Source organism: Myxocyprinus asiaticus, chromosome 40 (assembly GCF_019703515.2).
Source record: "Myxocyprinus asiaticus isolate MX2 ecotype Aquarium Trade chromosome 40, UBuf_Myxa_2, whole genome shotgun sequence".
Classification (NCBI taxonomy): domain Eukaryota; kingdom Metazoa; phylum Chordata; class Actinopteri; order Cypriniformes; family Catostomidae; genus Myxocyprinus; species Myxocyprinus asiaticus.
Window position 1 is genome coordinate 22,134,776 of NC_059383.1, and position 25,948 is coordinate 22,160,723.

The 25,948-nt window shown below is 35.8% G+C and overlaps 2 protein-coding genes across 2 annotated transcripts in view; both read left to right on the forward strand.

Moving 5' to 3' along the window:
• LOC127431111 (beta-galactoside alpha-2,6-sialyltransferase 1-like) overlaps positions 1-25,948 on the forward strand; it is a 570,878-nt gene that overhangs the window by 506,650 nt on the left and 38,280 nt on the right. The window lies entirely within an intron of this gene.
• LOC127430904 (teneurin-2-like) overlaps positions 1-25,948 on the forward strand; it is a 338,869-nt gene that overhangs the window by 186,497 nt on the left and 126,424 nt on the right. The window contains exons 9-10 of the mRNA XM_051681046.1: positions 7,623-7,832; positions 23,873-24,098. Coding sequence (XP_051537006.1) covers positions 7,623-7,832; positions 23,873-24,098 — 436 coding nt within the window. The remainder of the gene's footprint in view (positions 1-7,622; positions 7,833-23,872; positions 24,099-25,948) is intronic.

The following is a 25,948-nucleotide window of genomic DNA, read 5'->3' on the forward strand; positions in this document are numbered from 1 at the left end:
TACTGTGGATATAGATACTTGTCTACCTGTTTCCTCCAGCATCTTCACAAGGTCCTTTGATGTTGTTCTGGGGTTGATTTTCACTTTTCGCACCAAACTACATTCATCTCTGGGAGACGGAATGCGTCTCCTTTTTTTGCAGTATAATGGCTGCGTGGTCCCATGGTGTTTATACTTGCGTACTATTTTTTGTACAGATGAACGTGGTACCTTCAGGCATTTGGAAATTGCTCCCAAGGATGAACCAGACTTGTGATGTCCACAATGTTTTTTCTGAGGTCTTGGCTGATTTCTTTTGATTTTCCCATGATGTCAAGCAAAGAGGCACTGGGTTTAAAGGTAGGCCTTAAAATACATCCACAGGTACACCTTCAGAACGCCTCCTATCAGAAGCTAATTTGGCTTATTGTCTAAAGGCTTGGCAACATTTTCTGGAATTTTCCAAGCTGCTTAAAGGCACAGTTAACTTGGTGTATGTAAACTTCTGACTCACTGGAATTGTGATATAGTCAGTGATATAGTGAAACAATCTGTCTGTAAACAATTGTTGGAAAAATTACTTGTCATGCACAAAGTAGATGTCCTAAATGACTTAAACAAAACTATAGTTTGCTAATATTAAATCTGTGGAGTGGTTAAAAAATTAGTTTGAATGACTTCAACCTAAGTGTATGTGAACTTCTGACTTCAACTGTATATACACACTGGTGGCCAAAAGTTTGGAATAATGTACAGATTTAGCTGTTTCTGAAGGAAATTGGTACTTAAATTCACCAAAGTGGCATTCAACTGATCATAAAATATAGTCAGGACATTGCTGATGTAAAATAAAACAGCACCATCACTATTTGAAAAAAGTCATTTTTGATCAAATCTAGACAGGCCCCATTTCCAGCAGCCATCACTCCAACACCTTATCCTTGAGTAATCATGCTAAATTGCTAATTTGGTACTAGAAATTCACTTGCCATTATATCAAACACAGCTGAAAGCTATTTGGTTCATTAAATGACGCTTAACATTGTCTTTGTGTTTGTTTTTGAGTTGCCACTGTATGCAATAGACTGGCATGTCTTAAGGTGAAAATATTAGTCAAAAATATTAGGCAAAAAAGAAGTGGCTTTCTCTAGAAACTCATCAGCCAATCATTTGTTTTGAGGAATGAAGGCTATACAATGCTTGAAATTGCCAAAAAACTGAAGATTTCATACAAAGGTGTACACTACAGTCTTCAAAGACAAAGGACAGCTGGCTCTAACAAGGACCGAAAGAGATCTGAAAGGCCCAGATACAACTAAACAAGAGGATAAGTACATCAGAGTCTCTAGTTTGAGAAAAAGACGCCTCACATGTCCTCAGCTGACAGCTTCATTGAATTCTACCCTCTCAACACTAGTTTCATGTACATCAGTAAACACAAGACTCTGGAGTGCAGGCCTTATGGGAAGAATTGCACAGAAAAAGCCACTTTTGAAACACAAAAACAAAAAGAAATGGTTAGAATGGGCAAAGAAACAGACATCGGACAACAGATAATTGGAAAAGAGTGTTATGGATCTTAACCCTATTGAGCTTTTGAGAAGTGCCCGATAAGACAGCCACATCTATGGCAAGTGCTACAGGAAGCATGTGGTGAAATGTCACCTGAGTATCTGGACAAACTGACAGTTAGAATGCAAAGGATCTGCAAAGCTGTCATTGCCACGTGTGGAGGATTTTTTATGATGATAACTCTTTGAAGTAGTTTGAGGTTCTGAATTTGTTTTTTCAAATTGTAATAGTAATCTTTCACGTTATTAATGTCCTGACTATACATTGTGATCAGTTGAATGCCACTTTGGTGAATAAAAGTATCAATTTCTTTCCATAAGAGCTAAATCTGTACATTATTCCAAACTTTTGGCCACCAGTGTGTGTGTGTGTGTATATATATATATATATATATATATATATATATATATATATATATACATACATACATACATACATACATACACACATATACATACAGTGCTGTGCAGAAGTTTTAGGCACTTGTGAAAAATGTTGCATAGTGAGGATGTCTTCAAAAATAATGACATTAATAGTTTTCATTGATCACTTAATGTCATACAAAGTCCAGTAAACATAAAAAAGCTTAATCAATATTCGGTGTGACCACCTTTGCCTTTAAAGCAGCACCAATTCTCCTAGGTACACCTGGACACAGTTTTTCTTGGTTGTTGGCAGATAGGATGTTCCAAGCTTCTTGGAGAATTCGCCACAGTTCTGTCTCTTTATGTAATCTCAGACTGACACGTTGTTCAGTGGGAGGCTTTTTGGGGGCCATGACATCTGTTGCAGGGCTCCTTGTTCTTCTATTCTAATCTTTTCTATTTGTATAAGTAAAGTTTGGGAGTCTAGCATTTATATTTCCTATTGACACACTAAAGCTGAAGATATAAATAACCATCTTAAGATAAATGCTTTTGTGAAACATCTTATGTGCCTAAGACTTTTGCACAGTACTGTATATATATTTTAATGGAGTGCATTCACATCGTAAAATATTGATTTATTGAGCACAAGCATGTTTGTTCTAAAAAGTACAAGAGGAACTTAGTCATCACATGCTTTTGCTGTCATCAGAGGTTCTTTTGTGTATTACATAGTCCAAGAGGTCAATAAAAATGGTTTGACATGAAGCTTTAGTGAAAACTTTTTCAGTTTGGATGTCCACCACCATTAACCTTCTCTTTTTCGGTTGAGGGCATCGCCAGTGTTATTGGTGAAACTTCTTGAATAAATCCAATAAATCCAAGTGATATACTTCCCTTGCAACAGGAAAAATATTTAAAGAAATTGATAGAATGCCTGAAGAAGGTCTTTGACCAAAATGCTGTAAGATATTACAGATTTGCCATTGACCATACGTTATCAACTGAGTATCAACTTTAGTTATTAGTCCCTTACAGCATTGTTGACAATACAGCACCAACTTGCGTTGCATTATGAATTGCATTCTGGCACACATCTGATGACATATTTCTTAAATGTTTGAAAAGATACCCCCTCCCCCAAATAGCTTTGATATTGTTTCAATGTAGTTAGTTATTTATTTGTAGTAGCTTGTAGTATAGCTACATTGTGTATAAAGTAAAAAAAAAAAAAAAGAGTACCTTGACTTGTAGTTGGACTATTTTAAATTCTGACTAGCGTGTAGCTCAACAAGCTACAGATTCAAAGTCACTTCCCCAACAGTGGTTCAGTGCTTTTTATTCCATAATGTTATATTTTGTGTCACTTTAAGGAAATTTGAAGCCACATTCAAAGTGTATAAACACAGAAGCATAATTCATTTAGTTGTACCAGTGAGAATAATAGGAGCACAACAATGTGTCTTGCAGTTGATGTTAATTGGTTAGTTTAGTTATTTTGAAAGTTTGAAAGCTTTTGATTGGGGTTGGTGAGATAATCTCGGCAATAAACTTTGTTTTGTTTGGCGGCCTATGTGCTGCTCAAATGATGCATGACTTATGACTCTCCCCATTTTGTGTGCGCAACACTGACTCACTGTCTTTCCCCCCTCTCAATGAATTTTTGCCTTTGTTTGTTGTGTTGGCGTACAGAGATATGATAAATTTTCGCAAATGTGACTGACCAACCCATTGTTAACGCCAATGCAGCAGGACACCAACCAAGAGGATGAAGGGGAGGACATGAGAGACTGTAGCAGAAAAGATGGATGAGAAGAAAGAAGTGCCACTTGTGAGGGGTATAATGGAGAATGAGTGAGCGGGATTGAAGGAGGAATTGTGAGAGATTGTGCAGGAGTTATGCTGTGTTTGCCTGGGAGGATAAGTCCTGAAGCTAACCACTTCATTCCAACCAGAAGGCCTGCCAACACTCAAACACACACACATACATACTCCAGAGTTTCCACTAAGAAAATGTGGTGCCAATCAACGTGTCCTGGAGTTATACAATTACAAATAAAATAAATATAGAAATAAATGGGAGATTTGGGACATTGGGATTTTTGACCACTAAAACAATCATTATTTAGCGGCTAACTGACACCCTGACACACTCAGAAGACAGTGTGGGGCAACACGATCTTTTGTTTGTGCGTGTGCTATGCTCTTCTAGCCTGCTACAGGTGTCTGCTCTGTGTAAAAGGCAGATTAAAAAAAAGAGGATAAGTGTGGCAAGGGATAAATTGTACTTGTTACTGTGTGATTTGTCACTCTTTTTCCCACAGTCTGACTGCATCTTTTCATGTCCTTCCATCTTTGATGGAGGACAGTTAAGTTCCACTGCACAATTTTCTCTTTTTCCGCCACTCATCTGAAAAAGAATGTGAAATCAAAATCGCATTACATCTGGAGCGCGCACGCGCGCGTGTGTATTTTGTCCACAACATGGCTGGACAGTGTCGTAGATCCAGAACTGATTAAATCAGCCACAGTGTTCACACTGGCTGAGAGCACAGAGGACATGGATAGTCAAAGGTGCCGATGACACAGTCCCACCAAGCACAGCAGTTTCTTTTACTGTTTGCAGCATGTCTTAAGTGAAGCCCTAGTGCGCACACATACACACACAGAACCAGTATATGATGTCACGCAGGAGGGATTCTGGTGTAAGTAAATAACAAATAATATTCTATTAAAATTGTTTTAATATATTGTCTACTCACTTTCCTGCAGCAATAAAACATGCAGCTTTCAAATATGTCTTCTTTGTATTGAGCCAATAGGTCAAGGTGTTACATTTTGATCTTCTATTGGTTACGTGTAGGGATGCACCGATCCGATACCTGGATTGGTATCGGCTCCGATACTGATGTTTTTAGACTGATCGGGTATCAGTCCAACGAGCCAGATCCAAATCCGATACTGTGTGTTAGTCATGTTCGTTACTGTCAAGCTCCAAAAATGACATAAAAGAATCATAAAAACACCATTAAAGTAGTTCATATGACTCGTGCGTTAGTGAATGGCGCTGCTCTGTTGACACACGCAGCTATTTTATATTTGAGCGCTACTCACGAACAACATCTCAGAAGTAGATGCTCAATAGTTCGGTTCACTTATAATATGCATTTAGAATGGCATCGGAGGTGCATTTTTATCAAAATCTGAATAAGAACCGAATTAAACTTCTGTGTCAAACAGACACATACAGGACTTCCTGGAGAGTTCAGAATGTCAAAATAAAAGCCTGAGGGTTTTAAAGTTATTAAAGGTGTACGATTGAGAAATATTACTGTTGTATTTAAAATTCGAAAAGTCAATAATAATAATAGTAATAATAATTTATTATTATTATTACTATTATTATTATTATTTGTTTACAAATTATAACAATATTTAAGTTGAATGGATTCCAAAGAATAACTGTGAATGTAAAGTGAACTGATATCTTACAACTAAATTGAACAAAAAATAGATCTGAATCCTTTAAAATCCAGATACAAAATTGAAAAAAAAATTGCCCCCCAAAAAACTGCCTTCTTTTCTACTGAACGCTTAGACTGGAATTACTAATAATTTTGCTGCTACACTATCCAGTAGACTAGTTAACAATAAAGTTTTTCTTAATAAGCTATATATTTATATTGAAATAATGTGTAGTTAAAGGTTTGTGTTTCTTTACATATTACAGAGTACCCCCAATTAGTTCCACACAATAATGTAAAGATATTCTAAATTGATTATGCAAAAAACAACACCACTGGTATCGGGATCGGTATCGGAAGAGATAAAAGTGGTATCGGTGCATCCCTAGTTACGTGTCCTCTTGTCGTATGAATTAACGATTCAGCGTTCACCAATCTTGAACTTCGTCTGAAACGATTAGTCGACGTTATCGACAACATTGACAATAAAATATTGTCCTCAAATTCCGATTTCGGATAGTCTTTTGGTCTTATTTAATGTAACATGAAATCACATTAAACTATAATGATGATGCATGAGAGGAGAAGAACACACAGCTCACAGATGCTCCAAACAGCTTAAGGTGATATTGATCGCAAAGGATGAGGAATACTCTCGTTCTGAAATAATGCGGAGCCGGAGCTGCCGTTCCGCTTAAGCAAAATTTGTATATCTGGAAACACCTCGGCATTATGTCCTTAATGCATCCTTTATTAAAGTTCCAATAATAAGGAAGTAGATCATGTAAATAAGTACAAACTCCAAAACTGGCTTTTCTCTGTGTGGTTAGTGCCTCTTCTAGGAGTTGTGCAAATGTCCCGATCTAAGGGGGAGAGATTGAAACTGCACCCGGCTGATACACACTCCGGTGCGGGGACGCTTGTCCCTCGCGCGAGCAGCTCGCGACATATTGAATCAAAATATATGTGTTGCGTTGTGTATCTTATATTATTATCATGAAGGAAATTGGTCACGATGTATTGAATCATAATATTTGTGCTGTGGTGTGTATTTTATCATGAAGAAAATCGGTGATGCGCAGCTCTATTAAGAAGAGAGAGGTTTTTTTGTGTGAGTTAAAGATGGATTGAACAAGAGAGGGTAGTCTTCGCCCATAATATAGTGCAACAAAATATGTTTTTGATTTGTTGTTGTTTTGGCTTGTTTTCCAATATAAATATATAAAACTCCTTTAAAACAACGTACATTTACTTTAGGAGCTATACTGCAGAAGAAAAATTTGTTATTTGAGCATGTTGAATATAATATTAAATATTTAAATATTTTAAAATATCTAAAAATCCTTAAAACAAGATACATTTACCTGAGCAGCTATATAAGATATTTAGACTTGCTTTTAGACTTGCTTTCAGAGAATGATATTAAAGCATATCTTAAATATTTTTCCTCAAGTAAATATATCTTGTTTTAAGGATTTTTAGATATTTTTAAATTAAAAACAAGACAAAACACTTGATAACAAAATGATTTATTTTTTACTGAATTAAACTTAATAAAAAGTATTTTTTTCCCCCCTTTAATACAGTGAATGTAATTTAGAGGTATTTTTAAAAGATGATTTAGTCCTCTTTATTGTTAGTAAGCATGTTGAATACAACCTTTTAAGTCGGGGCACAAGCTGAATAATCGGTTAAGAGCTAATGATTAATTAATGCAATAATCATCAGAATAGTCAAATAATCATTCTAATAATCATTAGATTAGTCGATTATTAAAATAATCGTTAGTTGCAGCACTAATTCCGGATTCATTAATTTAAAAGGCACATAAAACTGACCTCTTTTCAGTGTACATTGAGAGTTGAATGTTTTTAAGAGTAAAGCTCCACATTTTCCTCTTATATGAGCTGTATCTGTAACTTCTATATTTGTGCCCTGTTTCTGAGTTTCCATTAATGTTGTCTTTTGTATGTGTCTTGTTTTTGTTGGACTCGTGTCAAATTTTGTGAGCTTGAAAAGCCAGAACACTAAGAGGTGTAAAAGAAATGTCTTTGGCGACAAACATGGGTTAGAATCTGAGGGTGTTGCTGTCTGTGCTATTGGGTTTATGTGGCATATAAATGAAAGAACACAATGGTGATTTACTTGTTTGTTTGTTTTGTTTTTTCAAAGATCAACGACAATTTCACCTCATTAAGTAACACACTTTTCCCATTTGTTTGTGTGTGTGTTTGTCCTTCAGGTCGCCCCCTCCCTCCCACGCCTTCATCCAGCCTGCTCCCCCCAGCCCCTCCTCCCCCCTCTGTTCCCCTGCACCAGGCTGCCACTTCCATCAGGGAGTGTCAGATGCCCCTTTTGGACAGCAGCTCTTCCCATGCTATACTGGATCCCCCTCCCAACGACGAGTTTTCCCCCAACTCCTACCTGCTCCGTGCACAGCCCCCCACCACTGGTAAGAGCGTATCACTGCACTGCCATATTCTCCATTGTAATCACCACTCCACCATCACCTTCCTCAGCCCCTGTCACCACCATCTTAATTCTTCACAACCTCAACACTGAACTATCTAATGAATTTGGTGGCCGTCCCATTGCCGGCACACAAATTTAAGGAATGGGCTTTAAAGTAGATTTGGGTGAATATTAGCTTAAAGAAATGTTCTGAGTTCAATACCAGTTAAGATAAATTGACAGCATTTGTGGCATAACGTTGATTACCACAAAATATTTCGACTTGACCCTCATCTGTTAAAATAAAATCAGATAACGCAGTTACAGTAAGCACTTAAAATAGAAGTGAGTCGGGCCATACAGGGGCGAACTACCCATATACAGGGGTGCATTCGACATCAATGTTGGCGCCCAAAGGGAGGGGGGGGGATTCATTTTTGCCTTCCGTGGGGGGAGGGGGGGATTTTCCCCTTGATCGTGTTCACCTTCCAGGGGGCAGGGGGATGGGGGCGGTTTCCCCTTGATCATTTTAGAAACGGACTTGTTGGAGCCCCCCTTTGTGTGGCGCCTGTTTGTGTTAAATACATTGCATATATAGTTTTTGCACCTCTGAGGCCAGACTATAAACGTTATAATACATATCACAAGATGTAAACATTATACATGTTAACATGATTTTAGTGTGAAAAATTTGCTTACTAATCTGTGTAAGTTATATCCAGTATTAATGGACAACTTCATTGTCATTACGACGTGACGCTGGTGAACCCTGTAATGGTTTATAATTTTTATGGACTGACCTTATTCACTTTCATTGCCCTTTCGTAAATGTTTGTAAATTTCTATTTTTTATTATTAATAAGCAAGGGAGGTGTTGAATGTTTTTTTTTTTTTTTTGTGGTAATGAACATTATGCCACATATGCTGTTAACTGAGCTTAAATTGTTTTCAAACCAGAATATTCCTTAAATGTGTACAGACAACATGAAATTTTATTTGCAAAGCAGTTCCATAATATGATGTTTTCCCAAGTGAAATGGAATATTCAGCAGGAAATAATATAGGACAGGACTTGACTTTATCAAAGGGATTCGACTGGATTGTAAAAAGCAAGTTGTGATATTAAATATTATTTTTCCCCGCCTGTCCAGCCATGGTTATATCAGCAGAAAAGGAAGGTTGTTTGAGAAAATAACTGCATTTTGAAAAATTATAAAGAACAACATTTTTCTTTATAATAATAATAATAATAATAATTAATCAAGAACAATGAAACCAGGGACATTTATTAAATAAATACATGAGGTCAGTTTTAGTATCAAGTTGTCTTTAAGGATAAGGGCTGTTCAAATAGAGCTTACAGGTTCAGTTCCAGCTGATGTTGACCAATGAATTGAAGCGCTTCTGAGATTATTGTTCTGCTCATTTACCATTGTGCTCTTGAACAAGGCATTTAACCTCAGATTGCTCTGGGAAGATGTACAGTAGGGTTCACTATCACTGTGGCAAACAGCGTCTGCTAAATGTTTCATAAATAAAATCATTTTCTGTTTTAGCAGAGGTAAATTGTATAAAATATCACACATTTTTTGCATTGTCATGCAACAACCATTTTCGTGGGTTGTTATTTATCAGTGGTTCTTAATTACTGTATGAAGATATGATGTGCTTGATTACTTTCAATATACAATAAATAATAATACTGGAATATGTAGAGTCTATTTGATATTACAGCCATAACATTGACTTTTATTGTTACTGGACATTTTCTGTCCAAATTATGACCAGTAACATATATGTCTGGTCAATATATCCTTCACTGTATTCTCCCCCATCGACGTTCTCGGGAAGGCATGCGTGTAAACATGTTCAGCGGGAGACGCTGATGTAAACACAGAGAAGGTGTGCAATGGTTAAACCCATCCGTGTAGTGCATGGTGATTGAGTGTGAACTTAGTTGGTACCAACACCAGTGAAATTTCACAGTTCTTGACATTTTAAATTAAATATCACAGTAAAAATGTATAAAATGCTATGGAGTGTTCTCCTTTATTTAAAAAGTTAAATATTAACGTTAATATAAACATATTAAATAAAAACAATGGCATGTTGCCCTAATTTTTCTTAAGTAAACAATGCAATGTTTTTTTTTTTTTATTATTCAGGTTAATAGTCACAATAATAAAGAAGTAACCTAAGTATTAAGTAAACTAACATCACAGTAGGCTAATAATAACAAATAAATAAAGCACAGTCAGTGGCTTTCTTTTCAATATTATTGTTTGATTAATATTAACAACATAATAGACAGCGGCAGATCTATTAGACTGCATTAGTCCATTTCACTGCAAAGCTCCAATATTTTGACACATACTGTACCTGATTTGTTGCACCTGTTTGCATTCAAGTAAGACATAGGTGACTGTTTATGTTAATCACTCGCGGGACAGGCATTGGCCATGAAGCACATGGAACCGTTCGGGCCCGCAGCCACATTTTCACACTCACAAATAACGGTCACGCCCCGTGAAAAATGCGGTATGTGTATGTGTTGTTTCACGACTCAGTAATGTGTATTTCCACCTTGTTTACACACAAGATTTCACTCAAAACTTCAAAAAAAATATATTATGGACTGCAATTGAAACACTGAGAGTGCATTTAGCTCTGATTCAGGAAAAACTCTAGGTTTTCCCACATACTTGAGTCTGCCATCTGCATGGATAATTTTTCCGTCTGCATGCTCAGCTTAGAGGGAACAGTGTTTATGATCATATTCAAATGAATTTTACAGCTGTGCAATTAATCAAAGACCGTGAGATTGTAACTGCTTAACATACAAATATTTATTATTATTATTTCTACCCAGAGAATCATCTAGGTATGTTATCAGTATAATTTGTTGGGTCAGTTTCACCACTTTCCCTTGTTCATACATAATCAGACCTGCTGCAGAATCATACTGGAGATATTTTGGGCTCTACACGTTGGTAGACAACAGTATCCATATCTAGTGAAATTACGCTCTGACGTTTTTTTCAGCGACAAATGTTAACTGGGTGGGTTTCCTCACTCATTAAAAGCAGGCAAAACAATCCTTTGATATTTACATCAATCATATTTTTATCAGTTATTAAAAATAATAATAATAAAAAAAAAACAGGTCATACAGTATGTGCTGTGTTTTTGTGAAATAGGTCATGATTCTATAAAAGTGGAATTATATCTTTGTTAAAAAAAAGTCAATTATATGGCATGGATATTTGGCTTTTATGTTCTGTAATTCTTTCATAATGGAGGTTCAGTGCACAACACCATGCAGGAAGATGTCTTAACTCTGTGTATTTAAAACACTTGCAGACATTTAATATACAGGTTATCATGCACAACTGTTCGATTACTGTTCTATTCAATATACAAAAGAGTGTATGCATGAATTATTACTGTTTATACCTCACAGGCACAGGAAACAGCATAATCATGATGGTGACTTTATTTTTAGTGTTTAAGATTAATGTCGTATTTGGCTGATATGATAGCTAATAATTATTTTATGTTTGACCAATATGTTGTTCAATGTTATATATTTTTATTAATATTTAATATGCAATTTATTTTATTTATTTTTATTAAATATTGTCTGTGTTTATTACTTTTTAAGCTTGACCCAGAAAAGGAGTATACTGGTTGAATTGTAAAGCAATATGTTCAGATTATTGCTGATATTATCTGCTTTTCAGTATTGGCCTAATCAAACTAACACAGGCAATACAATATTATATTGATATTTGGGTCATGATATGAGATAAAAGTATAATATGATAATACTGTGATTCTTCATGTTGTGTGTATTGTGATTAAAATATAATGTTCAGTTTATTGCAATATTTACTTGTTTTGTTAGTTAAATATTTGTTGTCATCTGCACTGGACTTTGCTTTCTGCAGTTATATTCTTAGCTTGTTCTGTGTTTGGATTTTGGTCAAATAGAAATCACTGCGTGCACTGACCTGATGCCACAGTACGTTTTAATGGTTAACTTTTTTTTGTTCATGTGAGTGTAAAAAAAGGTAACTAAAATATTGATACTTGCAATGAGAATATTGCACTGATTTAAAATATATTTATATTATTTTATCAAATATTATTTTTACCCCAAACTCTAGCTAATACCAATAAAAATATCAATATCGATATTAACCAATGTCTAATGTCAATATGATCGCCAATCTGTCATGAATTCCAATGTAGTATAATATATATATATATATATATATATATATATATATATATATATATATATATATATATATATATATATATATATATATCCTGCCCTTGCCTAGCATTAAAATTCAGAGATTAGTACCAGCACAGCTATAGCAGACAAGCTGTTGAGCATACAGGACAGGACTGAGGTGGCAGCATACATTGACGCTGGCCTGCCAGGCTTTCTGTTCCTCCTATGCTCTCACTGCAGCCCCTCCCTCCATCCCACCCCTAAAGGAAGTGTAATTGGTATGCACTGATGTTTTTCTCCCTTGCGCGCGTGATTATGCTGCAGTGAGCCGGGTCGTGCTCAAGCCTCTCGGTCTCAGAGGTGTCATCTAAATTGGCGAGGTGTGCTCGGAAGCCTGAGCTTTACATGCGTCTGACAGACCTATCTTGTCAGTGCTCCTTTTCCTGTTCTACTCTCCCTATATTTATTCCCTCAATCTCCCTCCACCCTCCTCAGAGACTTTCACTGATGCTTCCAAACTCACCCAGGGCTCATCAATAAGGTTTTCTTTTTGGCTGGCCCGGTTGAGCAAGTTTAGATTTTTACTTGCCCTGATAACATTTCCACTGGCCCTGCCACAAATATTAGAAATAGCTATCTTAAGAAATAAGGGTGGGTAAAAATATTGATTTTCCAATGCATCACAATCTTCATTTGAATGATCTCAATATCGATTCTTAAATCCCAAGATCGATCTTTTACACTCTAGCAGTGGTTCTCAACCAGGGGGCTGAGCCCGGGACCCACTAGGGGGCCTCAGCACACTTCCAAAGGGGCCTCAAGATGACTTAAAATTAATTTAAAATAAGAAATATTAAAATAATTAAAATAATCCTACTTAATTAAAATGCTAAAAAAATACTTTATGATGTATGCCTACAAATTCAGACACAAAAAAACAGACTCTTTCTGAAACTTAAAGAATAAAAAATTATCCATGATTATTTTAATCAGACATGTCTAGTTTCGGACAAGGGGGCATTAAAATATTGCCTTGGACAGTGGGGGGCCATGGAGTCAAAAAGGTTTAGAACCACTGCTCTATAATATGCGCAACCCTCTACTACAGTGAGAGGAAATCACTCACATTTGCAACCAAACTTGGCACTATGGGACTAAAATGTATATATGTAGCAACTGGCATGTTGGATTATAATAATTGCATAGCACAGATGAGATAAAGCCATTCGAGTCCTCTCTCGTTCATATGCGCTCATTTACAGACACTCTTTATGGAAATGACGGTTTCGTTAAAGAGAGAGTTCGGGTTTTTAGCACGTTCAACAAATCAATGTAAATACTTGTAAATAGTACGAATTATGTAATTAAATGACAAACATTTAACATAAAATATATGAAATAGATTTATTGATTGAATGCTTGGATATGTTCATTTAAAAAAAATAAAAATTATAATAGCCTGCATATGTGGGCCTAATCACTCCCAACTACAAATAAAGCTATTTGCTGCTTTACATTTTAAGTACATTAGGTGGCCTTTTTTTTTATTTTATTTTTTTTTATAAAAAAAACAAAACAAAACAAAACAAAAAAAACATTTCCCCTTGTCCATTGTCCAGTGCATGTATTTGTGTGGGTAGGGTTAAGACATTTCATATGTTACCACCAAACTTCGAAATGGCCCATGTTTTTGTTATACAGGCTTTTTTATACCATAACCCGAATCTACCACTCCATTTTCAATGTGTTAAACTCTTCAGAATTTAATATAAAATATATGTTAACCATATAAAAATATTAAATGATTAAAAAAATATAATTACAGTTAATTTGCCTCTGAAATAAATATGTAGTTTTAGAAAAGAATAACCATTTAGTTTTCTTCTGGGTCTTTTTCCAACCCACATATACATTTTAGGGCTGTAAAGTCACATATTCATTCTAGGGTTAAACGATCTTTTGTTTCTAACCAAATGTATAAACAGTTGTTGCAACAATAACAATATATTAAATAATTTAATATAACATTAAATAGTACATATATTTTATACCAGTGGATTTCAAGCTGTTGTGACAAGTTGAAAATATATTCTGAAAAGATGCTGTACAGTATAATTACTGATTTATTTTTAATTTTCAACCCATCCTAACTGATGCTTCTAATATGCACCAGTCATTTTCACAGTTCTGACTCTATGTTAGCCGACTAGATAACTTTACCTTGGTGACGTATTTAAATCAACAGAATTTGCAACAATTTTCAAACATCACAGAAATCCAAATGATTACGTTTGCAAGATCAATGAATGTTAGGCACAGTGACATCGCAAAACAAGTGACTGTTCCGTGGACTACCACAAAACTCTCGGATTGCCCCTGGGCAATTTGGACATCCTTATTGTTGAGCCCTGCTTACCCCTCCGTCCCTCCTTACTCTGTCATCTTCTCCCTGTCGAGTCATCCTATTCACCCAGTTTTCAGCTCACTGTGTGGCTCAGCGCTCACTGCTCCTGGAAAGAGCTTCACTCTTAGCGTGCTAATGCTATGGATAAATAATTAATATGTAGTTTCTGTGTTGTTCTTTTTGCTATTTCTGGAGTGTCTGACTTGTGGAGGGGAAAAAAACAGCAAGAACATTGGCAGAGGTTTGGCTTGAATGTTTGATCCCTGCATTTTCATCGGAGGTCTCTGAGATGAATAAAGCGGTTTCATTTGTGTCACTCAATCGCCTGAATAAATGATAGATTAAGGGGCCTTAACATTAGTTGTATAATGAATGTAATTGTGATGCGTTAGTAACGTGAAGAGGATGAGTTTGGGTTGAATTTGTAATCTGATTTGGATGTTATTACTCTCTAATTTGGGAAGGCAAATGTCTGAGACTGACCATAGAATGTGTTTAGAATATAGAGGACCTCTCTCTGTCTCTCTCTCTTTCTGTGTTTTACTCAGTCTCTTTTGCTATTATACACTTTATTCCTTTTAAAGCATTACAATCTCTGGCTTGCTAATTAAATCCTAGAACAGAATAGAAAGATCAGGAAAGACAGGCCAGCCAGTGTCCAGCACTGGGCTATTTTTGGCCATTCTAGACCCTCCGTTCTTCAATAGCACAGGAGGGAGATCTCAGCTGGTCTCACATAGTATCTCTCTGCATGGAGATAATAATGAATAAATCAGCTTGATATGTCAAGTCAGTCTAGGCTACAGTAGAGGTTTTGTTCAGCTCTGACATCAATGTGCACCATTACTTGCATAACAAACAAAAAAAACAAAAAAAGTAAACGTTTCTGTCCAGCGTGGAGCACTGAAGAAAACTATGAGCTGAAACATTTGCTCGCTGGTCTGTATTTAACTTACACACTGCACTTTTTTACTATGCAAGTTTAAAATAAAAAAAAACATATTTTTGAAAGACTTTTTTCAGCCTGTTTGTCATTCAGTGTGCGGATAACATCTCTTGTGGATTTTGGATAAAACATTTTTTTGTCTCTACGCACCTGAAGATACTCGATTCTTGTTTTAGCGCAACAATTCCTTCTACTCGTATATAAGGGAGAATAGGGTTTGTTGTCACATGGGCTATTTCTCAGTAATCATATGATTTGGAGTCAAAGTCATATAGGCTGAAAGTGTGTTTTCTCTAGTAGAGGTTTTGTATTTTTGTTTTAAACACCTGGTTCAAAATCCTCTTAAATTAGACTAACTTTTGTGAAATTTACACACCAAAGTAAATTGCTTTTTAACTTTTATCATATTTTTGCTATAGCTGTTGTGTAAACAAGCGAATATAATCAAACCATACTGGCACACAAAGGCAAGGGTCTACTATATTTGAAAGATTTTTACCGAAAGGTTTCAGTTTGTTCTTAGGACAAAGGTATTTTTCAGTGAAGTCAGATCTGGGCATGTTGTCACATGTTAAATTCATGTCATAAATGTATTTAATTTGTCAATTACTATATTTGTCAGCCAATACAGTGTTTTCATATTTTTTAACATTACCTTTTACATTTTAATTGTTTTATAAATCATTTTGTCACTCATAATTGTTTAACTTTTTAAATTTAGCTGAAAAGCCCATAATGCTGTTTAATGCAGGCGGAGATTAAAAGAGGCGTAGAATTTTTCTTTTTTTTTAAACCGATACGATAATGATTATTTGTATGTTTACATAGCCGATAACCCATTTCTTTATTTTACAGAGAAAAAAATGTGCAAAAATGTTATATTACAATAATAATCCCATACCATGTTTTTTATATAATAATTAAAACAACAACAATAATAACAGGCAAAATAATTTGACAATCTCTGATTTCAAACAGAGAACATAAAAAAAATAAAAAAATGACAAGGGATTCACTGCATGAATGTAATCTTCCATTTTATACTAGACCTACAGTTTAAAGGTTTAGGTGTTGTTTAATAAGCTAATGGCAAATAGTTGGCTGGAGTAAGTATACATTCTCAGGAAAATGAAAAACAATAAATACATCGCGGTGATTTCAGAGTCCATCACGAATGCCGTCAGAATTATTGATGATGTTTTGTCTTTACATGAGTTCTTCTCCGTTTCTTAGTGCTTAAACTACACCAAGCATTTATACAACACATCTCACTAGTGAATGAATGGCTGTTACGTTTAATAAAATTTATTAATTCAAGAAATACATTGCAAAAGCAAGTTACTTTACCTGTGGACAGCCCTCAGCATTGTTTCCTCACACGCACTGCTGCAATGGCCATCTTGCGTGCAATTTCAGAAACTCCCACTAGATCAGTGGATCCGATATTACAAAAACGATATCCGATCAAAGAAAAATGCTTGAATAAAAAAATAAAAAATAAAAATAAAAAAAACGGAAAATCCGATTATCGGTCGATCTCTAGTGACAACTAGCCAGTCCTCCCCTATTATGTTTAGTAAATACTATATTAGTCAATAAGGCTCCATTTGTTAACATTAGTTAACAACATTAGTTAAAGGAATGTTCCGGGTTCAATACAAGTTAAGCTCAATCAACAGCATTTGTGGCATAATGTTGATTACCACAAAAATGTATTTCAACTCGTTCCCCCTTTTTAAAGAAAAATTAAATTAAATTAAAAATCGAGGTTCCTGTGAGGCACTTCCAGTGGAAGTGAATAGGGGCCAGTTTTTTAACGTTAAAATACTTACTTTTTCAAAAGTATAGCCACAAGACATAATCAATATGCGGGCAAACATGATTTTAGTGTGATAAAATCACTTTCAAACCTTTTCTGTGTAAAGTTATTGCCAATTTTATAACTTTGTTACCATGACGATGCAATGTCAACAAACCCTAAAACCCTAAAATGACTGTAAAAATGACAATTTAAAGAACTTTACAGCTCAAATAATACTCAAGTTTTAACATAAGAATTAATATTTAACATAAGAATATAATATTTTATAAAATTATAAGCTTTTATTATAAGTTTGTTTAAACCCTCCAAAAATTGGCCACTTTCATTGTCCCATTCACTTCCATTGTAAGTGCCTCACTGTAACCTCGATTTTTGCTTTTTTTTTTTTTTTTTTTTTTTTAAAAAGAGGAACTTGACGAAATAAATTTTTATGGTAATCAATATTATGCCACAAATGCTGTCGATTGAGCTTAACTTGTACTGAACCCCGAACATTCCTTTAACATGAACTAACAATGAGCAGTACTTTTACAGCATGTATTAATCTTAGTTAATGTTAATTTCAACATATACTAATGTGTTTTTAAAATCAAAAGTTGTATTTGTTAACATTAGTTAATTCACTATGAACTAACATGAACAATTGTATTTTTATTAACTGAAATTAACTATGCTTACTTAATGCTGTAAAAAATATATTGTTAATTGTTTGTTCATAATACCTAATGCAATAACTAATGTTAACAAATGGAACATTATTGTAAATTGTTACCAGCCTTTTTTGTACATTATTTACATGTTCTTTATTCATACCTCAAATAATAGTGTGAACATGCTGTTGACAAGGTTCCCGTACTCCCACTCACTGAAATACTGAAATGAAATACTGTTAGTTGTTATGTACCGTCTAGCCTGATCTGTCGTGCTAGAGGATAAAGTGCCTGGTTCATGCGTGGAGAATTAGTCTGCGGATGGATGAAAGACAGAAGGTGGTTGCCCACCAATCATGACACCTCATATCTCTCTCTTTTTCTCTCTTTCTCTAAACACTCGACTGAGTAGTACGGAGCTCAACTACCCTCGCTCTGTCTTCAGACTCCTTCTACCACATTTAGATTGTGTCTTTTATCATTCCAAATTGACATTTATGCTTTTACTCCTATTGTTTTTCAACCGTTCCCACCGCTCATGTTGGGCAATTTATTTTAATCCCTGTCATGGCATGGCCTATAGCTTAGCAGAGTTTGGCTGCAGTAATTTCACCATTGCCATGCACTGGAAACAAGAAGCCGCCACGCAGAGCTGTTGTCCTATCTCCATTCCTTCATTCTGTCTATGTCTCACTAAAACAACTCCTTTCTTCTGGCACATTTACACTCACCTCTGTCATTGTAGATTATAGAGACACTTGGTTCCAGGGTTCCCACAGTCATGGAAAACCTGGAAATTTCAGGGAATTTTAACATTTTATTTCCAGGTCTGGAGAAGTCATGGAAATTAATATATAAAATTTTCTAGCTATGCTCTGCTCTGAAATATTTTATTTGCTAGAAATGTTTTCACATTTCCGATTTTGAAATACAGAAGTTAACTATTGTGGTATTAACTTCTATAGCAATAAATGGGAGACCATTGCAAATATTATTTTTGCATTCCCTTTTACTTGAACAGCCAAGAAAAACAAAAAACAAACGCACAATTGTGTTTTCACCATTTTTCAAAAGAGGAAAAAAATAGAGCAATTGTTTTGTCAGAAGAGAGAAAGATGCCAAATTGAATGCCACTCCTCAGCAGCTGTGTTTAGTTTTTTTAATGTATTTTTTAATTTTTTTAATAAATGCCAGGGTAACATGACAAAAACAATAATGTTATAAATTTACACACACAAAAAATGAAAATGTAAAAAAATATGGTGGAAACGCATCATCACCGTATGTGAAAAGGGTCCATTGCTCTTTGTGAGTGCAATCAAAAAGCTAATTTTTTTTTATCCTTATTTATTAATTTTGAATAACTGGAAAAGTTACGAAAATGCATTGGTCAAAAGGTGTGGAAACCCTACAGTTATGCTTTAAGCAAGTGAACCTAGCTGGGTAGCAGGAAAGAGATCCACGATATACTGTAAATTAGGGCTGCACAATGACAAAAATCATAACTGTCGATTATTGCCCTTGATATTGTAATCACGATTATTAATGACGATTATTTGATGAAATTACTGTGACGTTACTAGCAGGCAACAGGGCTTCCAGGTTCTTCAGAACAGCAGGTTATGTGTTCCGCTGCAGTTTCTTTAAGCATTACATACTTTAATAATGTTTAATGTTATTAAAGGTTATTATAAATGTATATCTATGGTTTAAAGTGAAGAAATATATCTAGATTCTTTTTGAACTATTGACAAAACTTTCAGTCAATATGCCTGTGTGTCATGTATCATGTTTATGTATACACATCCTCACTCATTTAACACGTCCAAAGCCTGAAAAATGTGGCATAAAAATATGTGCAATATGTGTCTTTACTGCTTAAATTATTGGCCCACTTACAGTAAATAATAATATTGGACATATTCAGTAGTCAGACTGAACAGACAGTTTAGATTGAAGATACTTACTGCATTTAAAATCCCGTATTGTGATCTTGTTCACATAAGATTATTGTTAGATCATATTTGGCCTCAAATCTGTCACAGCGGTTGCACTTTGGAAGGTAAGGTCAGCCAGTTTGCGAGTTTGTGTGATTCGTTAAAATTTCAATCTACCAACTTTGTGGGTCAAATAGGTATTTATTTGGGCAGACGAGACTTTTTCTATGTCCTGTTTAATACATAAATACAACTGTTATTTTTTTTTTTTATAAATTGTGCAAAAAAATTGAGCAACGCAAAAATATTCAAACTTGTAATGACTGAAGCTGTCACTCACTCTTTGAGCCCTGGAGTTCAGCGCGAGCTCACTGACACAAAGTTCTGCACTCACAAATGCTCACATAATAAATATAACTGTTTAAACAACACAATAAATCAGTTATTTCAACCCTGTCTGTACCTTGATTATAACGATCGGGATCGTTTTAGTTTTGTTGCGTTTGCTCATTTGCAGTTTGTTTACCCATGGTAAATAAAACGGCGTGACATGCAACGAATTGAAAATAATTCAAAATTGCTCACCTTTGTTCTATAGCTTCTTTTCGAGTGTCAGATGATATTTCTTTAGCACTAATTTTCATGTGCCATCGCAAACAGAGATGAAACATACTGGAAGCAAGCATCTGGATGTCAGACTATTTAAAACTTGCGCATAAGGATTGGTTGTCATGACTGATTGGACTGTAGACTCACTGCATATCTGATTGGCCATTGTCATTTAATTGCTCAACGCACACATCCAGGATTGGTTAGAAAATTAACCGCTCCAAAAACATGTTCTAAATAGAAACAATTAACGCAACAGGAGTAGACTTAAATTGAATAATCGTCCATTTTCACGATTACATAGTCGTGAAAGCCGTAATCGTAATCCCGATTAGTTTTTCGATTAATTGTACAGCCCTACTGTAAATCTTTGTTTTTGTCTATTTCCATAAGCAATTGCTTGTAGCCAGACAGTGGAAGCCAAACAGAGGATATTTTTCATGTGATGTCTTCAGTTTCACATTGAAATGCCTTAAATATAGGATAAAGGATAAAGACAGGCTGGTAGAACAGGAAGTCTCAAGTCAGATGAACAGGCCTTTTCTTAGGCTGCATAGTGTCACTTTCCCTCTGTTGCTTGTCAACTATTTTGTCTGCCTCCGCCACTTGCTCACTGAATCAAAACTCAATTATTCATAAACACTGCTAAATGGTGAAGAACTGAAAAGCTCAGGAAAACAGAAACACGGCCTTGTGAAAAGAAAGAGTGATGGAGGCTGGTGGAAAATATATGAATGTCAGTGGTAGTGGACAGAATAGCTTCATAGCTGTTTCGTGTCCCAATAAATCACGTATTATGAAGCCTGTGTTGTAAGAGGGAATTTTCAAGAAGGAATGAGCTCACACTGCAAGAGAGCAGTCTGTGTTACCTTACAAATACTGGTGTAGTGAAAGAGTGTAATGAAGGTCTTTTGGAAGTTTACTATATAAAACCGATTGGACTGTTTCACAGACCTCCCTCATAAACTACTGTAGTCCCGGGTAAAACTTTATCGTCTTTATTGGAGTAAATTCAATAGAAGATGACCTACATTAGCTGCTTTTGTCTCAATGCCTTGGGATAGGAATAATAAATGTCCTTTATTGTGGGTTATGGAATTTTCAAGAGGCATACGTTTAAAATAAAATAATAAAGGAACTGGGCTATTGAAGGTATGTACTTTCATACAAGGGAGAGGCTTTTCTGCATTCTCCTTTATGTCCCACTATAGTATGTATAATTAAAACCTCCTAACTTTAATACCTGTCTCTAACTTATATTTAACTTATTCAGTGTGCACCAGCTGTATTTACTTTTCTGTTTCTGAAGTCATTACAGAAGTGCTTTTTTTATCAAAAGACTATTTTCCCATATGCTCCGATTCTACCGAATATACAATGGAGGAAAATGTCAGATGAACCCGACGTTGTTGTGCCTCTTATGTTAGATGAATTCACCATATCATCCATCAGAGGAAGTTCCATACAGCAAATACATGGACAGACCAGCCATTCCTAACCCTACTTTGTGTGGAAATCAATATCTTATTCCACAGGCTTCTGAAATGTCCCTCTATCTTCTGTCTTCTGCTTGGGCAAGACATACATGTTACAGTGAGAGTTTCGTATTTAAGCTTTTCTATAACTTAGTATTAATAACAGCAGTTGCCTGTAATCTCTGCATTACTGTACTGACTTCAGCCCTCTTCCCTGGCTGTGCAGTGTAAGCTCCACATTCTGTAGAATGGAGGCACAAGAGCTACCCATTGTCCCTCTCTGATTCCACCACTTCACACTGAGGCCCCTGGCGCGTTGTTCTCACATGTGAAAGAGAAAAGAATGCTATTATGCTCTCCTTTTATTTGGCTCGAACCTTTCTCCATTGAAGGCCACTGTCACACCATCCCATTCAAAGCCCCCTTCTTCTGCGGCTGTCGCATCAATTTCGGCCGACTACACCAGGTTGCAGTATAAAAACAAAGAAAAAAGCCGTGGTCGTGGCAGCGCATTAAGCACATTTAAAGCACAAGTTCCTCCATGCTTTTGTATGAGAATATGGAGAGTGCCCAGTCTGGCTTTGATAGGCATGTCATTGGGCGAAAATCCAGTGTTATGAGCACCATTGTTGGAGCCAGAGAGTTCCTCCAGAGTTCCTCTGGTGCTTTTAGCTGAGAGAGCGGGGCTTTGTGCCCGGCCAGGTTTGTCGCGCTCCATTTTTAGAGAGCTCTGACACACTGCATGTAGAGAGATTACACAGGCCTGGCCCTCAGACCGTAGCCGATCTCCCGTCGGTCTCAAATCCTCTTTCATCTCGGAACCTCTTCTTAAGGGACACAAAGGCACTTTGAATCCCTTGCTTTCCCCCTCTTTTCACAGGCCCCTTAAAAAATAGCTTCCGTTTGGTCTTATGCACTGATGTCGGAAGGTGCGGTGGATAGTGTGAAATGTGTATTATCATATTTGCTGCATGATCTTTGAAAAGTTTACGTTTATGTTAAAGTTAACAAATAAAGGTGGAATATAGGACACCTAAAAACCCAGGCCTTTGTGGTAGTCGGTGCGGATAAGAGTTTTTACAGCAAACACTCAGGGATATAGCCACATCTGTTAAACCTCTGGACACATTTGATTGCAATGTTTGTTTAGGTAAAATGGGGTGGGTCAAATATTTTATTTTCCTGTGTGCCGTGAGATGTATAGAAAGAGCCAATCTTCCTGTATATCTCATTTGATAACAGACAACAAAGACTGCATGATAAAATTCTGCATTCAAGACTTGATTAATGAAATTAACACATTTATGTACCTAACTCTTAAACACTGAATTGAAATAATAAAATTCTCCTATTTGTAATGGAATTTCTCTAATTTATGAATAATTTGTCATACTGCTAACACAAATTTATAAAAGAAAAAAAATGCATTAAATATTATTTTAAGATGCTTAAAATATAATTGTCACCTATACCAGATTTTGTGACTATACTGTGTTATATGCTATATTTGTACTGTGATAAATTGTATTAAATTAATGTTTTAGTGTAGCAAACATGTCAGAAGCTTGAAGACATTACAAATTATTTTTTTTCTTAATTTTTCACATTTCAAATAAAATTTTTGCTTCCAGGTTTTCATGCCTGCATAGGATTAAATCTAATAAAAATCTAAACATGTTTTAGTTCTCCTCCTAGCATTAGAGTCTTCCATTGTGTCTGCTTAGATCTGATTATTCATAATTGATCCTACTCTCTGTTGCAAACCTTTCACCTCTCAGTAATTTCAGCTGCAATTGTTTCATGCTTAACTAAGGAACAGTCAAATGAACTTGACCATTGGACAACTTGACATTTATGAATTTGTCTAACATGTATGCCACAAACAGTGTCCTATGAGGGAACATAAAGAAAGAGATGGTCTTTGATTAACCTCTCTTCTTTCTTTCTCTCTCTTTCAGGTGCATCCAGTCATCACAGTCAGTCCTCTCTTCGACCTCCTCTGCCCCCTCCACACAACCACCACCAGTCATCAGCTAATTCCCTCAACCGCAACACCCATGCCAGCCGTCGGAAGCCCCAGAGCCACCCGCCCACTGTGGCCCCGGCAGATGGACCCTCCACCCCTGAGTCCGTACAGCTTCAGGACAGTTGGGCACTCAACAGCAGTGTCCCGCTGGAAACACGGTTTGTTTCACAAATACATTACCAGCAGCATGCTTGCTAGGATTGCTTAAATTCCTTTTTTCTTTTTTTTTTTCTTTTTTTTGCAGAAATAAAGCAGTTTTCAATCTTCACTGTGTAATAAAAATTGAGTCAAACTCATATATTCTGTTTGTTGATTAGTTAATTATCTTTTACTCTTGTTTTATGCACTGGTAAAGGCAATGATATTGTGTCCATTGTTTTAGTTGTTCAACCATATATACAGTATAGTAAGACTTAAATTATTACTTAATTATTTGAATTATAAAAAAATAATTTTTTTATGTATTTTTATAAAATAAATCATATGAAAGACCAGAAATAATAGATGTTTAGTTATGATGTAATTATATTAGATGTAATTATACTATAATAATTTTCTTTAAAAACACCCATTTTGAAATTTGTAAAAAAAAAAAAAAAAAAAAAAAAAATTATATATATATATATATATATATATATATATATACACACACACACACACACACACACACATAAAAAATGGGCAAAGGGAATAACAAGAAGCAAATAAACAGTTGCTCATAATGAAAAACAAAAGCTTGCAGACTCAAATGTATCCTTTTTTTTCTTTTTTTTTTTTTATAAATCTTTTAAAATTACAAAACTGCTAATAAAAAAACAAAAAATAACAGCTAATTGATTTTTTAATTGATAGATTATTTAATAGCAATATATTAATAACGTTTTTTGTTTGGGATCTCTGCATTCGCTGCATGTGGTTCAGTCTCCAGTCTAAAGCACTAGAGACACAAAAGACACAAACCCATGTCACACACCCACCTAGAGACCCATCCCACAGAGACACTCATCGAACACTTAGTCACACGCTGTCACACACACAACATTCCTTCATCACACATATGCTGAATTCTGTCACACTGAGGTGTGTCTGCTGCGTCCCTGTAAGTTGTGTTTTTTGTTTTTTTTCATATAGTATATCTTTTCAGCAGGACTGGTGGGTCTCTCCCCTTGACTCAACAGTACACCCCTCTAATGCCATATGAACTATTTATGAGACAAACACTCTCTTCGTGTCTATTTCTTGTTCTCGTTCTCTCTCTTTCTTTGTTTCCCATCCCTCTTTCGTTCAGATGTTTTATTCACCAGGTGCTCTGATACACACCACAGCCCTGTTTCCTTAGTATCCCACACAGCACCATGCTATGTGGTGTCCAATAGCCTGTTGACACAAATTCACTTCCATTACTGCCACACAGATACCTCTCCCTGTCTCTCTCTCCCATAAAAAAATTTGACACTCCCATTCAGACGAAGCAAGCACCACCTGAAAATAGGTCACGCAATGGCACGCATGCAAAAGAGGGCTGCAACAGCGTGTTTGGGATACGAGGAGTTCTGCTTTGAATTATAAAGTGCTAGCAGGGAGAGGGGAACGAGGCCATATGGTGACAGATTGGTTGAGAGTCACAGAAAGTGAGGAATGTGCAGCTGTCACATGAGATGAAGTGTCTTAGTGGTTGGGAGTCTGGAGCGGAGGAGGGGACACAGGTGGGGTGACAGGGAAGTTTGGAGGGAGTTAGGATTGGAGTTTTTGTCCCAGCGTGCAGCTGCATCCTAGTTCATTATGGAGCAGAGTCCAGATTTCAGGGACTGCAGGGTTTCCACTTAAATTTTCTACGCACGCACACAAACACACACACATAAACAAACACCAGGGTTTCCATTAGCTGGTAAATACCAGGTTTTGAATGTTAAAACTTTCCAATGTCTGACAAATTCAAACATTATCAGACACAATGAGAGTGTTTACATGCACATTCTTACATCGATTATGCCTAATAAGCAGACAG